The 17,696-nt window shown below is 35.8% G+C and overlaps 1 protein-coding gene across 11 annotated transcripts in view; it reads right to left on the bottom strand.

Moving 5' to 3' along the window:
• SENP7 (SUMO1/sentrin specific peptidase 7) overlaps positions 1–17,696 on the bottom strand; it is a 159,520-nt gene that overhangs the window by 8,171 nt on the left and 133,653 nt on the right. For all 11 annotated transcript variants that reach the window (XM_015571282.1, XM_006774977.2, XM_015571281.1 and 8 more), the window contains 6 exons: positions 11,740–11,919; positions 10,439–10,701; positions 8,336–8,469; positions 6,203–6,319; positions 2,250–2,372; positions 92–184 (listed from right to left, as the gene is read on the bottom strand). In XM_015571282.1, coding sequence (XP_015426768.1) covers positions 92–184; positions 2,250–2,372; positions 6,203–6,319; positions 8,336–8,469; positions 10,439–10,701; positions 11,740–11,919 — 910 coding nt within the window. The remainder of the gene's footprint in view (positions 1–91; positions 185–2,249; positions 2,373–6,202; positions 6,320–8,335; positions 8,470–10,438; positions 10,702–11,739; positions 11,920–17,696) is intronic.

Genomic DNA, 17,696 nt, shown 5'->3' with positions numbered 1-17,696 from the left:
ACACTTTTTACTGATCATCTATCTAAACACACCCCAAATACTTTTTCTGCACTCCCTCCAATTTTGTTTTGAAATAATCGGAAATACTCACGATTCATTTACAGGCACAAAGATGTAGTCTTTATTAAAGATGTTTACGTTGCGAGTCCATGTTCTTACCCTTTTATGTCTTCTTTGTGCCATTCTGGGCATATGAAAGATAGATATATTTGATATATAAATAATTAAAATTTTAAAATAAGGATTTCAAGAGTCATTTTTATAACTGAAAACTGCTAGGTTTAGTTTATCTAACCATCCTTTTCAAGATATATAACACACTAGAAAATTGTCTCTTTTTATTAACTCCTGGGTATTTTTAAATCTGATCCCTGTTTATAAATAATGTAATAGAAGAAAGGCAACAATGTATAAAATGTTATGTAGATTCTACAAGTGGCATAACTGAATATAAACAACCATACTTATTTATCCTGTTTAGTTCCATCTTCACGTGGTATAAAACACTATTATTAAACCTTAACAGAATTGTCTAAATGTTATATCTATGAATAGGAAGGTGTTTTAAAACATAATTAAAGAGGAAGAAGGAGGCATATGTTCTTAGAATCACCTTTAAAGATCTAAGACTTAGATCTTTAAAGGTGACACTCGTCTCCCTTCATTTCATATATAAAGAAACTATGAGAATGAGTTAAGTAAATCCATCTTTCATTTTATTTCTTCAACAAATATTTATTAGGTTCCTAAGAACAAATAATAACATCACCCACACTGACCTAAAGGAATTTATTTTAAAATGAGAGCAGAAAAAAAAACAACACAACAAATAACTAAAATATAAGTGTCATAAGGAATTACACTACAGATCTAGGAAAGCCACCTATAAAAGGGTTGTGACAAACACAAAAAACAAATATGGAATAGTTTATTTTCTTTAAATCAGGGGTGGGGAAAGTCCACGGGCCTGGTAAAGCTTGAGAAATCATTTGGTCTGGCCCCGCCAAGGCAACCACAGGTGGGACTCGAAATTCAATAAATCTAGGAGCTTTATTCATAGCAACTTATATTAAGTGAATTATACTAAGTGAATGATGTTATAAATATCTAAATGGCCCTTGGCAGGAAAAAGGTTCCCCACCGCTGCTTTACTAAATCCATCAGGGAAGTTAAGGGAAGATATCAAACCAAGTTTGGATGTCAAAAAATAATTTTAGGAAGGGGATGGCATTTAACCACGGCATAAGGGAGGTGTATGTGACTTCTGGATCAGGGATCCATCCCCTGAAGAACCTCTTTTTATACAGGGAATGAAACAAATCATTAAGTTCTTGAAGATTTATATACCAAGTAATATAGGAAACAGACATCTTTGCCCAATATCTGTTCATCTGACTAACCAAACTTGCAAGGGTAGACATGAGAAGTAAGATGGGATTCAGAAAGGGCTAAAAGATGTGATAGGAATGAAGACTATATGTAGAAGACTAACTTCATAAAATAATCTGGAGTCACATGTTCACTGAATTTTTCTATTTCAGAATGGCCCAACCATTACAAGATTATAAACAACTGCTTTCCTCTAGTATATAGTCTGTTAATTTTCCATTTGAAACTCACAAGAATGCCAAGTTTTCTGTGTTATGTTAGTGTTTGGTAGATTTCCTGATTATGTTAACTTTATTTGATTGGGAATATATTACACATAGGATGGGGCAAGGAGATTAGGAGGAATATGGGAGCCACAGATTAATCTTATTCTCAGTTCCTAACTGTGTAGAAAATCCTCAATCAAATGTCTAACAGTTCTCTCCCCTAAACATTATTATTTATCTTTTTCTTTGAGTTCCTGGCATGTACCAAGCACTGAGTAAAAGGCACTCGGGATAGTAGAAAATAAGGCAGATAAAGTCCCTGACCTCATGAAGCTTATACTGTAGGGTGAGAAACTGCCAGAATTACTGCCCATGGTGGAAGGTAAAGAAGAAATAACCTAGTTTCTTCCTTTCCAACTCCCAGTGTCCCCCCAAGGAAGTGCAATTGGAAATGAAGCCTGCAAGAGTCAGCCTCCCTGTGAGAGAGAGCAGCACCATGGAAGGGTGAGAATGTCTCACAGAACAACAGGCCCAGCACCTATACAAGTGGTAATATTACTCTTCAAGGGAACACTATACGAGATTATTTCATTAGAAACATCAAAATGGTATATTTGCCTCTCAAAATGTAAGTACATTGAAAGATAGACTTACGAAAGATTTGGATTATCTTCTGTTAAGTTATTTTCCTTTCTCGTCAAGCATTTATAGAAAAAGCTACTAAAAATGTGACTTCGTTCAACAAGTTCACTTGATGCCTTTTCCAATATAAGATACCTGGTAAAGTAGCAACACCACAAAATTAAATTATTTTTAGATTTTACCTGGTTTTCCCACTATTATCTTATGTGTTCTGGGAATCTTCATTTTTATATTCAATTAGATTCAAAGCAATCTTGCAATTTGCTCTGATTTCAGTTCTTTTTGTTTTTTAGTTACTTCAAAGACCTGCACGAAGACTGTTTAAAGCAGAAATTGCCCACTTATTCATTTATTCACTTAACAAATACTATCTTCTGTGTTGAATACCATATTTATACTACAGACACAAAAGAAGAGGAAAGAAAAAAATCTTAATTCTGAAACATGAATAATCTATAAATTCTTAGTTCACTTCTATACTAAAAATCCTTCAATATAAGATTATAATTCAATCATTGAATAATTAAACCTTTCATGATCAGAGAATTCAACTATTCCTTTTTTTGTTTGTTGTTAAAACTCATTTGAGTGTATTTTTCCCATTGGTTTTTTAGAAAGTGGAAGGGATGAAAGGAGGGGGAGAGAGAGAGAGACATCAACGTAAGAGAGACACACTAATTGGTTGCCTCCCACACCACCCCAACCAGGGCTGGGAATCGAACCCAAGACCCTTAGGTACCTGTGCCTGTGCTCCAACCACGGGGAAACACAGGTTAGGGCAGAACTCTACTATTTTTAATGTTCATGCATGTTTGAAAATTACCTTACAATTTTTTTTTTTAAAACGTAACAGACAAAAAAACTGTGAAGTTTTTCTATAATGTGATTATGGGAAAGATATACTACAGGGAAGGAGACACAAAGAATGCTTGATCTGAATGATGATTAAAATGGGTGTATACATATGTGAAAATCAGCTTTATACTTTACTACTTGAAAGTTATTCATCAATTTAGAAAATAAATAGAAAGTAGCTTAAAAAATGAAGTTAGAATCCCCTCTGAAAATAAGGAATACATATATAGGCAGTTCCATGAAAAGGAACTATAGAAAAATACTATTTTTTAAAAAAATATTTTTTTATTGATTTTTTTATAGAGAAGAAGGGAGAGGGATAGAGAGTTAGAAACATCGATGAGAGAGATCGATCAGCTGCCTCTTGCATGCTCCCCACTAGGCTCCCCACTAGGGATGTGCCCACAACCAAGGTACATGCCCTTGACCGCAATCGAACCTGGGACCCTTGAGTCCACAGGCCGACGCTCTATCCACTGAGCCAAACCGGTTCGGCAGAAAAATACTATTAAATCTGCATTAAAAATAAAATTTTATTAGTTAATCCCAAAGAACATATTAAAATATAAAAAATGATCTATTTCATCTCATAAAATATAAATTTGATACTATTATAGGCAACAAAAAATAAGTAAGATTCAAAGTGCTTAACCTTTAGAGGGAGAATAATTATAAAACTACCAAGTAACTTTAAAATAAGGCAAAATAGTATAAGTACCATGAAAGAGATACAAATGAAGTTTTATGTGAGTTAATAATAACTGTAAGATCAGGAAACGTTTCACAAAGGTACCACTTGCAAGGAACCTTGAAAAGGAATAAAATTTCAATAAGTTGAAATAAGAGGTGAGAATTCCAGGAAGCAGGAAAAACAGAGCATTAACACAGAAGTGTGAATAGGGATGGGCTTTGTTTAGCAAACTGTTTATAATTCAATTTTGCTGGACTATGTAGTGCATATATATGTATAAGGCTGAAAAGATAGATTGGTGTAATATCAAGATCCTCAAATGCCAGACTGTGTTTGAACTCATTTTGACAGGTAATATTACTAAAAGTTCCCAAGAATTGCTTTCTTAGGGCAGTTTAAGAAAAATAAAGTTAAAAAAACATACTCAATAGACAACAAAACAGAGACAAAAGATACAGGGAGACTACTTAAAAAGGCAGAATTACAATTTAGGTGAGATAAGGAGTACTAGAAAGATCATGACAACAAAAGAGACTAAATGAACTTGAGAGACAGAATCTGTTAAAATTGGCAACTCAATATGTAGAAAGCGAATGGGGGGGATAAAGAGTCCATGATAATGAAGACTTTCACTCCCAGTCTAGATAGAATAATAAGGATCAGATTTACCCTTCTGCTTGAAAAAAAAACAAAAAATTAAAAATGTAAAACAATCATTTTTAAAACCCTGGACATCAGGCAACAAAGAACAGTGATCTTTGAGAAATGTGAAACAAGGTAAGCTCCACTAATGCCCCCGGTACTGCCTTGACAGTTTCCAGGCTACAGCACAGGAGTAACCCATGAGGCCTGACAGACTCCCCGAGTTAAAGAGATGGATGTGGGATCACAGGGTCAAATGGGAGTTCCATTTGTAGCTTTTTTGTTTCACTGCATGTTTTATAACAAGGATCTGTGAATTTTAACAAAAAGTTTTCAGAAAAAATGAATGGTGTAATGTGTAGGTTATGTATTGACATCAGATGGGCTCCCGGTGGTTAAAAAATAAAAATAAAAAAATAAATAAATAAAAAAGAGATGGATGTGAATCAGAAGAGACCAAGGCAGCCAGGGTTCGCAGATCTGAATATTGGAAAGAAAAGAACTGTCTGCATAGAGAACTCCAAACATCTTCAGAAAGTTCTCCTCAAGTAGTCAGCAGCATATTGATCACTGTACGGGTGTAAGGAAAATACCCACGGCTGAGGGAAAACACTACCAGAAAAGATGACATAGAACCATACCCAGCATTTCCACAGGCCATGGGAATAATGCCTTTTCCTACCAGCTAGGCTGGCATACCTCATGATTCACGAGGCCCCGGGTAGGACACTCTGAAAGGTCTTTCCTCAGAGGTCAGGATTAATTTATTGGTCTTGGCTAACAAATCACTAAAAGCATGACCCTTAAAAGCATCAAACTGCTTCCAAAAAATCTGTGTTCCATAATAAAATTCAATTAATATTTGTAGGAATACAAAAATGCCCAGCACCCAATAAAAAATCACCAGACATGCAAAGAAGCAAAACCACACAAAATAAAAACACTCACAATGAGAAGAAAAACTGATCCAAAATTGACACAGATATTAGAATAAGTAGAAAAGGACAATGAAACAGTTATCATAACTATATTCCAAACAGTTACTATAACTAAATAGAGACATGGAAGATATAAAAAAGGACCCATATTAAACTTCTAGAGCTTAAATCTACAATGTCAAGGATAAAGAGTAAATGCTAGTGTGAGATTTGGGACCTGAGTGACTAGACTAAGTACTGGATTATCAGTAAAATAGGGCTTAGGTAAAATGACAATAAATTTAGTTTGAGGGGGTTCAATGAAATAATTAGAGACATCTAAAAGAAGTGAAGGGATACAGTACAAAATGAAGGCATGAAGGTTGAAAAAACTTCCCTATCCCTTCAGCTTCGCTATACAAAAATTTGAAAGTTATTCTTTTTTAAATAGTGGTATGGATTTTTAAAATGACTGTTAACTCTTAATTGTGCTTAAAGACACAATAGATAACTACACAGAGTTGCTTCTTTTCAATTAGTTCCCAAAGTGATTTGTAATTATGTAAGTAGTTCCTTCATCACAATAATAGTCAAAGAAGAATAAATCAAAAACAAACAAAAACTAAAATAAACTAAAAAACAGTAGCTCTTCTGAAGTACATAGTATCTACTGGAAATAAGAGAATACAACTGAGTTAGTCAACTCTAGAAAACGTTTGTAATCAAAAAATTTCCAAATCTAGTATCTTGGCAGGTTACTTTTATCAAGAGTTAAATACTTCAGATATAAAAACATTTACTTTAAGATTCACATCAACACCTGTAAAACAAATGAGAAGATCATTTAGCATTGTACTTACTTAAGGTAGAAATCAATAATTACATCATTAAGAAACTCCCCTTCTTCTAAGCACTCCAGATCTTCACTAGTTACTCCTAATCCCCCCTTGGTAGGTGGTGGAGGATATACAATCAACCTTAAAAGTAAAAATAAAGTTAAAGTATATTGGTATTAAAAATTCTAGTATCAAAAAGATTTGTCATATGGTACAATAACAGGGTAATAGTCTTCAAATAACTAAAATATATAGAGTAAAAATTATTTGACAGGATACAAGCAATTATATTTTCCTCCCTTAATTTTCAGAAGCTAATAATAGTAGTCCCATTGAGCATATTTTCCTTTCCAATCCTTCTCATGTAGGCTGGCCTCAATATCTCTTAAATCTATAGGTTATATCTCACAATCAATCACAATACCAGTGAGGATGTCTATCTTCTGTATAATTTTTAACTTTCAACAAACTGATATAATAAAACCATGGATTATTTCCCTATGGTATACTTTCCAACTCTAATGAGTGAATCCCTATTCAGATTCCTAGTTCCTTTCTAATCAGAAGAGCCAGCTGTCAAACACTATGCTCTACTGGTGGCTAGTGTAAGCCAGCAGCTGGGTAATGGAAATAATAGGGAGCTTAAGGAGGCAAGTTTCCTATAATAAAGAGCTTATAATGTAAAACTTAAGAGAACATAAGGGAAAGAAATAATTAGGACACAATCAAAAAGAAGTAGAAAACAGATGACAACTGACTAGGCATCTTTCTTCTAATATCCTCTCTTGAAGTTCAGAAATAAGACCAGTAGCAGCTGTGAATTCACAACTATAATCTTGGCATAGATAAGTGCACAAATCTATGCTAAAAAAAGGGTAATATGCAAATGGTCATGACACCCTCATGCTGTAACGACCGATCAGCAGGAGGCTGCATTTGCGGCAGGTTTGGGTGGACAAGGCTGCGTGTGCAGTGAGGTCATGACGTGAGGCTGCATCCCCGCCTAACACCGGCTGGGGATGTGATGCTGTTACTGTTTCTTTATTAGTAAATGTATATATTATTTTCATATACACTTTACTAATTTTCTTTCATCTCTGACACTTCTATTATAAAGGACAAATAGCAATGTTAAAATATTTCCTCTAATTAATTCCCTTTTAATGTGCACAAATTTCATGAACCAGGCCACTAGTATAGTAAATAATAAAGGTATAATATGTACTTCTTGAACTAGAAAGATTTAAGAAGATAAAAGTCATCTGCAATTGACTTAATCTTGATAAGCATGGCACCTAAACCAAAAAAGACTGTGAAAATTTTAAATGCTAATATTATAGTTTCTATTTATCAGCTATTTTCCTATCCTGTGCTTTCATGTGGTGTTTTTTCCCCTAAAACACAGAAAAGGAATACACAGAGGAATAAAACCACCCTCAAATGCACAGACACCTGATTCTGCCTTCCCACTATGAGAAGATATATAAAAGATGAAATATAGCCCTAACCGGTTTGGCTCAGTGGATAGAGCATCGGCCAGAAGACTGAAGGGTCCCGGGTTCAATTCCGGTCAAGGGCATGTACCTTGGTTGCGGGCACATCCCCAGTGGGGAGTGTGCAGGAGGCAGCTGATCAATGTTTCTCTCTCATCGATGTTTCTAACTCTCTATCCCTCTCCCTTCCTCTCTGTAAAAAAATCAATAAAATATATTTTTTAAAAAAGATGAAATATAAACAAAAAAAGCAATTTCTGAAAGGGAAGTTCTGATAAATTCTAAAATACCTTAAATTGAGGCACACTTTAATAAATAATTTCATTTTCCTATTATATATTCAGACATAAAATATGTAATTTTAAAAGTCATACATTGCTATTTAAATATTTTCAATAAATGCTTTAATCTTACAAAATTTTATAGTTTGGCTGCTATTTCTGTCTTATTAACATAAAACTAAATGAAATGGCACCATTGTTTTACTTAATAAAATTTTTTTTAACTTTCTCATAAATTTAGAAAAAGCATTATTTTCATTATTAGCCATTCCAGTGTGAAAGTAAAACTCAAAACATTTAAAAAGGTAAACTAAAATCAGCAACATGAGTGAAAACGACTAGTGTGCCCACCTATTACAAACAGGACATGACACAGTACATACTTCTGAACAGGTCCAGTGTGCCTGACTTCTCGCCATTCTTCATCTGGGTTAGTTGTAATAGAAAGTGAGTAGCAACCGCTACTTTGCTTCTGCAGGAAGGTGTAATTAGGTTTGGCTGCATCTATATTTGAGGGCTGACAGGAAATGGGGAGAAAAGTCTCCTTATAGATACATAAATACACATAAACTCTGAAAAGAACAGTCAAAATCTAGACTTGTAAAGAGAAAATGTGACTAAAAAAAAATCCAAATCACGATATTATATGCCGAGGCGCAGGCAAAGATATAAGCATCAAAATACTATTGATCAAAAGATATTGTACATAATCAAAGTTTCAATTGAAGTGTTACTTATAAATATGAGCTTTATAATTAAAAGAAAATCTGTGCAGCTCAAAATGAACAAAAAAGCTGATAATAGAAAAAATTTTTAAAGAGGGACTGAGTTTATAATAATATAAATTAATATTCTATTATTAAATGGAAAAGTAGAATGTAAATTTGTATATACAATATAGTTAGCATGCAAAATTGTTACAATCCTATATAATAAAGAGGTAATATGCAAATTGACTGTCATGCCCTCACAAGATGGTGGCGCCCACAGCAGGGGCAGGCCAGCAGCTCCCTGCGCCTGCTGCCAGAATCCCCACGGCCCCGCCGGGGCCTCAGATCCTCCTGCACCCACCACTGACTGAGGCTCAGGCAAGCAGGGCTGGCCGAGGCGCAGGCAAACCTTGGATGGCAGCTGCCCAGACGCCCAGGGCCAGCTCAAGGCGCAGGTAACCTGGGCCAGCTGAGGCTTGCGCTGCCGGCTGTGGCAGCAGCAGAGGTGTGATGAGGGCATCGCCTTCCCCTGATCACTGGTCACTCCTGCTCCTGAGGGCTCCCGGACTGTGAGAGGGGGCAGGTCGGGCTGAGGGACCCCCCTCCAATGCATGAATTTCCATGCACTGGGCCTCTAGTGTATACATAAAGAAAGAAAATCTCACACCTTGTCTTCCTAATGTGGCTTCCTACAAGCCTTCTAAATAACAGATTAGCCCCTGCCCAGACTGTCCTGTGTGTAGGTATACATGCACATGCATGCTCCACAGCAAACCTAATAAACATGCTTCTCTCTAGAGTTACTTTTTTTAAAAAGAGCATATTTAAACTTACTATGAATTGTTTTAAGGTAATTTAGACTTACAGAAGAATTGCAAAAAACAAGCCTCTCCCAGATTCCAGTAATATTAACATCTTATATAACCGTAGTACAATTATCAAAACTAAGACATCAACCCTGGTATAATATTATATGGTAAACTACATACTTTCTTCTGATTTCAACTAGTTTTCCACTAATATCTTTTTCCTATTTCAGGACCTTACAATGCTTCAATCTTCCCTTATCTTTCATAACTTTTGTATTTTTAAAAAGTATCAATCAGTTATTTTGTAACCTGGTTTCTCTGGGTTTTTTCTCATGATTAGACTGAGATTATACAGTATTGCAAGAATACCACAGAAGTGATGTACCCTTCTCAGTGTATGATGTGACAGGTATTAAGTCAGAATGTCTTATTATTGGTGGTATTAACTTAGATCACTTGGGTTAAGGTGATATCTGCCAGGATTCTCCACTGTTACTACTTTTTGTAATTAATAAATATATTGGGGAAGAGATTTTGAGATTATGCACTTATCATGTTTCTCCTTAAATTTTCAGCAATTAAATTTAGCACCCAATCATACTATGATTTTTCTAATGGTGGTTTTATATTTCTCTCATTCTTTATATTTATTAATTGGAATACTTTTCTAAGAAAGACGTGTCCCTTATCCATCATTTATTATTTATGTATTCATTCATTAATTCAGTTATTTATTTATATCAATATAAATTTTTTGGTATTCATGTTATTCTTTAGTTATAATCACATACTATCATTACTGAGTTTGCTGATCAAACTGTTCTAGCTTTGGCACTGGGAGTTCTTTCAGGTTGGCTATTGTGCCCTTTAGACAAAACAGCATTTTGAAATCAGCCTAATTTCAATGAAAGAATTTTCACCAAACCTTTTCCCACCCCCTCACCAATTATATTAATCATGTGCTAACCTGAGATATTGATTGCATCTTTGTTTCTTCAGCAGCAGCAGCAAGGAAGGAACAAGTTGAAGCACAGTAATAATGAATAAAAGAACTTTCTTTCGAAGAAAGGTTCTGAAATAAAGGAAATGCCTGAACCCAAGACAATGGGTAAGAAAGCTCTAATTCTCCAGTGGTTGTACTTATTTCTGTCATAATATCTTTCAATTTCAATTCTTCTCTTTGTGAAATAGGATTGTGTAGCTCAAGGAAAATGAATTCACTGGATTTTGCTATTAAAAAAAATGACAACAATTTTTATCAATAGCGTTGTTTTTCAAGTGTATTATAATTAAAATAACTTGACTATTATTAACAGTAAGGTTGGTATATAACCACTAGCAAAGTAATCCAAGCAAATTAAATCCCAAAATTGGCCATTAGTAACTAGAACCAAAATTGACAATTTTTAGACTCCTTACTGCATTAGACTGTAAACTCCACAGGATATTGACCTGGTGTTTAGGAGGTCTACTAAATATTTGTTACTGGATATATAAATAAATGAATGAATGATAACAAAGCAATTAATTATTTTTCTCTACCCTCCTCCATATATCAAATTTATTAATTTAAAAAATGTTCCAAATACTTCCTTCAATATCATTTTCTTTAATCAGTCATTTCAACAGTGGTCTCAAATGACATTCTCTTCCCTGATAATGATTATAAATGGCTAATTATATTTCTCCAACTTCTCTATGTAATCATAAATCTTCCCAATTAATTTTGAATTAGGATAGCAAAATAAATTTAAACACACACACACACACACACACGTGTCTGTGTGTGTGTGTGTGTGTGCGCGTGTGCGCGTGTAAATATTATGGGAACATACAGAAAAGTACTCAATCCAGTCTTAGAGAAAGGATATATAAGTAAACTGAGTTTCTCTTTAGAAAGTAAATAAAATGTTGAAGTTAAAGACTTCTGTATGTTATTTAACTTTGTCACTAATTAGCTCAGTCATAGTTCATTTCGAAATCAGGGCAAGAAACTCATAAGAAAGGTAGCCAAAGATGGTAACTAAGATATAAGGTATTCCTTTTATTTTAGAAAATAAAGTCATTTGACTGAGTAAAAGTATCAGGAGAAATTATGTGAATAAATAAATTTATCTTACATAATATTAAGGGATAAATTTTTTTTAATTTAATGAACTTAATTTCAAATCAGTGAAATTACATCTTATTAAATTACTTTACAAGAAAACTATTTATTTACAGGACTTCTCAGGTTATCCTGACATTCAGAAATAATTTTATACTCACATTGCTGGCTTAACATAGAGTTTTCTAATTGGGTCTGAATGTCCTGAAGATAATGTGATGAGACCCAGAGGAAAAGGATAGCAAGACTCCTTTTACTGTGATCATCATCCTTACTTTTCCATAATCCAAACCTCTTTAAATGTGTGGTATCCACTAGCAATAAAACCTCATTCAAGGACACTAAAAGAAATAAAATACAACAAATTAATAAGTTAATCTATTTAGGAATACAGCACTTATACACTATCTAATCTATCTATATAAAAGCCTAAGCGAACAAACAACCAACACTGGTCAACCGGTCACTATGACACACAATGACCACTAGTGGGAAGACACTCAATGCAGGAGCTGCCCCCTGGTGGTCAGTGCGCTCCCATAACAGGAGCACCACTCAGCCAGATGCCAGACTCAGGGCTCATGCCTGGCCGCTGTAGCCCCAAGAAGGCAGCAGAGTGGTAGCAAGTCCACTGAGCTGCAGTGATGGTGGCAAGCGCAGCAGGGCCAGGATGAGCAGGAAAGGCAGGTGGCATTAGACTACAGGTTTTGGCCTGATACCCACAGGCTATGCTGAGGGACCCACCAGTGCACACCAGGCCTCTAGTATACTATATTTTCAAAAAGGATTATTTTTCAAAAACGTAATTTCCAGTGCATTTCACTGAACTCAGATGAAATTCCCTAAACAATATTATTACAGTAACAAATACATTACAATTAGAAAAAAACAAATAATTAAATGTAGCAATTTAGTCTCTTGCACTATATGATCTCAGGTATATCCAGGAATGTAAAATATGAAATTAAATTTCCATAGCATAAAAAACCTTGTCCAGAGAGATTTCTTACTAAGAATTCCACTAACACTAGCAAAATGGGAAGAAAAAAAAGACTATTTTACTAATGTAGAAAAGTAAGCATAATATAACTTAGAAAATTATTTCTATCTTGATCAATACTATCAACCAAGCCTCCAAATGCTATCATAAGCCAATTTATGCCTCTCTTTCTTCTCCCAAAACATCTGCAGTCTAATTCTACTATACAGATTAGCCACTATGAAAAGATTCTCAAGAAGAGTATATATGAGCTTCTGAGTGGTCTAATATGATACTTCTTTTTAAATTCTTGCAGGTTTTACTTCTCAAAACTTCTAGGTAATCACTCTGAATTATCACTCTTCCTCCCTCTTGCTATCCTAAAAGAATCCACTCTGAGGACCTTTTTTTAAATTCAAAGAAACATATAAAACTGGTATAAAGAAGTCCCAAAGATCAACCAATACAACTTTAAGAAAACAAGCAGCTAAACTAGGAATATAAATATCAGCTAAGTATAAACCCAAGATAGGTACTGACTTGAAATAAATTTCTTAGTACTCCTCCCCTCATTATCTCCTGGAACCTTCCTACTCAAATGTAGTCCTCAGCCTCTGTCATTGACATCACCTGGGAGCCCATAGAACTACAGAAAATCAGGCCCCACCCTAGATCTACTGAATCAGAATTGTCAGTTTAACAAAAAATCCCAGGTGATTCATATGAACATGAAAATTTGAAAGCATTTTACAGTAAGCATTCAAATACTTATTAACTAGTTATTATCTTAATGTTCCCATGCCAGCCATTCTTTTTTTACTTTCTCTTCTAAGTTAATCCATTTTAAACAACTCTTTATTTCATATTTCCTCCTTCTTTCTTTCATTCTTTCCTTCCCTTATTCCATTTCTCCAAGTCTTTTTCTTGTTCCTTTTCTGCATTTCTTTCTATTTACCCTCTGGGCCTGTCTGCATGCATACCAGCCTACCTTTTCTCTCCTCCTATCCTGTCCTATCCTACTCTAGCTCCCCTCTTTCCTTTACTCTCTATTTACTGGCTCCTTTCAATAGACTATCAATTACCTATCTATGGCTCTATCCAGATTTTATATTCCTACCTACCTAACCTTCCTATCTATCATCCATCCATCTTATATTTTACTGTAATATTTTAACTGACTTTTTAGATTTCTTTCCCCCCGCTTTCCAAAATTGCACTTTTCTTACTAGTTCCTCCTTTTCAAACCCTGTTTCTCTTGCTCACATTTTTTCACTTCTTTTATATTTTACTCTTTCCTACTGATTCATCACTCTATTTAAACTTCTCTTTCCTCTCACTTCCTCCCTTTGTATCTTTCCCCTTCCTTCTTTTATAGCCTTTTACAATATCTTTCCTCACTCCATTTCATTCCCTTTTTCTTTCTCTATCCCTAGCCTGCTTGTGTCCTACATGCCTGCCTTTTCTTCCCTCTTTCCTTCCCGACTTCATTCCTTCTTCCCTCTTTTCCTTCACTCTTTCTCTCTCTCCCTTCCCCTTCCTCTTGCCCTCTTTCAGTCTTCCTTCCATTCTTCCCTCCCTCCTTCCTTCTCTACCTTTCTTCCTTCCATTCTTTTTTACTGGTTCTTCTTTAAATAAAAAAAAATTTAAAAAAACATTATTTTCATTTCTATCCCTTTTGTTCTTTTTCTCATTACTTTGTACAGTCTTTCATATTGGCTTATACCTTTTAAAGTCCCCTCTCTCCTCTCTCTCTAGCTATCCTTCTTAATTTTACTGTATTTTTTAATACTCCCACTTTTTTCCAGCTTATTATTATATAATTAACATATAACACTATGAGTTTAGGTATAAAACATGTTGATTTGATACACTTATTTATTGCATTGCAATTACAACTCTAATGTTAGCTAACTCCTCCATCATATCACATAATTACTTCATTTTTGTGCTGAGAGCATGTAAGATCTATTCTCTTAGCTACTTTCAAGTATATATTCAGTATTAACAAATATAACCAATCTGTATATTAGACCTCCAGAACTTATCTATCTTTGAATTGAGTTTTTACTCTAACCAACATCTCCCCATTTCCCTCCTTCACCCCCCACACCCCCGCCCCCCCAGCAGCGTCTGCCCTGGTAACCACCATTCTAGTCTCTGTGAGTCAGCTTTATTAGAGTTCACATATAAGCAGTATCATGCACTATTTGGCTTCTCTCACTTAGCATAATACCTTCAAGGTCCATCCATGTTGCCCTTGTTTCTCATGGCTGAATAATATTCATGTGTGTGTGTGTGTACACACTACATCTTTACCCATCCGTTGATAGACACTTTGATTTTCCTATACTTTGCCACTGTTAATAATGTTGCAATAAACATGGGGTGCACATATCTCTTCAAATACTATTTGCATTTTCTCTGGATGTATACCCATAAGGATTACTGGATCATATGATAATTCTACATTTAATTTTTTGAGAAACTTCCATATTATCTTCCATAGTGATTGCGCCAACTTATATTCCCACCAACAATGCACAACACTTGTTATTTCTTGTCTTTTTTATGACAGCCAATCTAACAGGTGTGAGGTGATACTTATTGTGTTTTTGGTTTGCATTTTCCTATTGATTAGAGATGTTGAGCATCTTTTCATGTGCTTATTGGCCATTTGTAACTCTTCTTTGGAAATGTCTACTCAATTCCTCTGCCCATTTTTCAATCAAAATATTTTTTGGTTTTTTGTTTGTTGAGAGGTTTTTTGTTTATTATTGAGTTAAATGAATTCTTTATATATTTTGGATATTAACCCAAAATCAGATATGTGATTTGGAAATATTTTCTTCCATTCTGTAGGTTGCCTTTTCATTTTGTTATTTCCTTTGTTGTACAGAAGCTTTTCAGTTTAATGTAACTCCACTTGTCTATTTTTGCTTTTGTAACCTTTGCTTTTAGTGTCAAGTCCAAGCAAAGCATTACCAAGATGGATGTTAAGGAACTTACTGTCTATATTTTTTTCCAGGAGTTTCAGGTCTTACATTCAGTCTTTAATCCTTTTTGAATTGTATATAGTAAAGGTAGAGGTTCAGTTTCATTCTTTTGGATGTGGCTGTTGAGCTTTCCCAACACCATTTATTGAAGAGACTGTGGTTTCCCCATTATATATTCTTGGCTCCTTTGCTAAAAATTTATTGACCACTGACCCGCCTGTGTGGCCCAATGGTTGAGCGTTGACCTATGAACCAGGAAGTCATGGTTGGATTCCTGGTCATGGCACATACCTGAGTTGCATCCCCAGTAGGGGGCGTGTCAGGCAGCTAATCAATGATTCTCTCTCATCATTGAGGTTTCTATCTCTCTCCCTCTTCCTTCCTCTCTGAAATCAATAAAATATGTTTAAAAAAAGAAAAACAGCTTTTAAAATTTTCCCTTAAAAAATAAATTTAACACTATCCTGGCTGCTGTAGCTCAGTTGGTTGGGCATCTTCTCATGCATCAGAGGGTTGCTGGTTTGATTCCTGGTCAGGGAATATGCAGGGTTACAGGCTAGGTCCTGAGTAGGCGATGTGCAGGAAACAGCTGATCAACGTATCACTCTCACATAGATGTTTCTCTCTCTCTCTCCTTCTCTTATTCTCCTCCCTCTAGAAAATCTTTTATAAATAAAAAAAAGAAATTTAATACCATCATAAGAAATGTTTACCTTATTACCAAAATTTCCCCTGATATTTGGTTTATTCTGTTATAGAGCTATGGCAGACACTGAAAGTGGGAGTTATCTATCACTATGCCTACCCACTAATAGCGACCTTAGCAATAGTATCCTAATTTTTATTTAGTAAGCAAGGTACCGAGCTTTTCAAAACTCTATTTGCTAGCTTCCTTTGCAAATAGGCGTGTGGTCATATGACTAAGTTCTTGCTGGAAGCCGATCCACCCTTGCTGCTTGACGCAGTCACTGCAGGGATGTTTCAAAGGACCTGGCATATATGGCATACTGTTCTTAATATGTTTGCTCCCACTCTTAATGCTATGTGTTTTAAACAGGACCACCTCTCTGAGAAAGGTCGTTTCCCCAGGTGAGGATTTTTATCAGTAAAACCCCTTACCTAAATGCCAGGCGGGTAGTTAATCACTTTAACTACGAACAATCACGCTTAAACTACATAATCTTTACTTAGAATAATCTCCTTCAGTTACTTCCTTGTAGCTTAATAGAACAATAGAGTAACCTTGGAATAGAGATAAGAAACGCCCTAACCTTTGGAATAGAATGGATGGGATTAAGATCAAATAGGATAGGAGGTCATTTTCAATCGGAAGGGAGTCTCAGGCTCTAAGCTCCCGTTCTGGGTGAGTCTCTAGGGACCCAGACTCTAACGGGAGAAGTGGGACTGTCTGGCCTCGGTCGGAACTCGAGGGCAGCTTTCTCTCCGAGGTTTGCAGCAGTTGCTGGGACTCTGTGAGGCAGAGTCCCTAGGGATGGAACTTGAGAGCAGCCATACTGCTCGCTCCGCCCGCCCCGCCCAAGCCATGCAGGGTAGCCTCAGGCAGAGGCTAGATTAGCACCTCCTTAGATCCAAGAGCCAGTGTACCCAGTGGTCAGAGTGGGACCATCCAGATTACAACTCCTCAGATCCGTAAGGGACACACTCAGGGGGCAGACTCAGTGAGCACCAAAGCCCTGCTGAAGCAAGTCTTGCCCCATAAGGGTGTCTTCAGCACAGAAGTTCTCCCACTGCAGACACAGCTGATTCTCACAGCCAATTGGCCTGGAGGTCATTCCCTCCCAGTGTTAACTACAACAATCAAGGCTTAACTACAACAAGACTGTGCACAAAGCCCGCAGGGGGGTGCACCGGGAGTGTCTACCGTCGGGTAGTTGGGGAGACTGAGCCACCGGGCCCTGTAGGACACTTATCACAGAAAGCCACACTATTGACACAGCAAAGCATAAAAAATGCCGAGACAAAGAAACAGGACACAAATGACAAAAATGGAGGAAAGCAAACTACTGGATAGAGAGTTCAAAACGACACTTTTAAGGTTTTTCAAGAACTTTCTAGAAACCGCCGATAAATGTAGTGAGATCCTCAAGAAATCTAGTGAGACCCTCCATGTTGTGATAAAGGACCA

The sequence above is a fragment of the Myotis davidii genome, unplaced genomic scaffold, assembly GCF_000327345.1.
Source record: "Myotis davidii unplaced genomic scaffold, ASM32734v1 scaffold48, whole genome shotgun sequence".
In the NCBI taxonomy this organism is placed as follows: Eukaryota; Metazoa; Chordata; class Mammalia; order Chiroptera; family Vespertilionidae; genus Myotis; species Myotis davidii.
The sequence above is the reverse complement of the archived record's forward strand: the minus strand, read 5'-3'. Positions and strand labels throughout refer to the sequence as shown.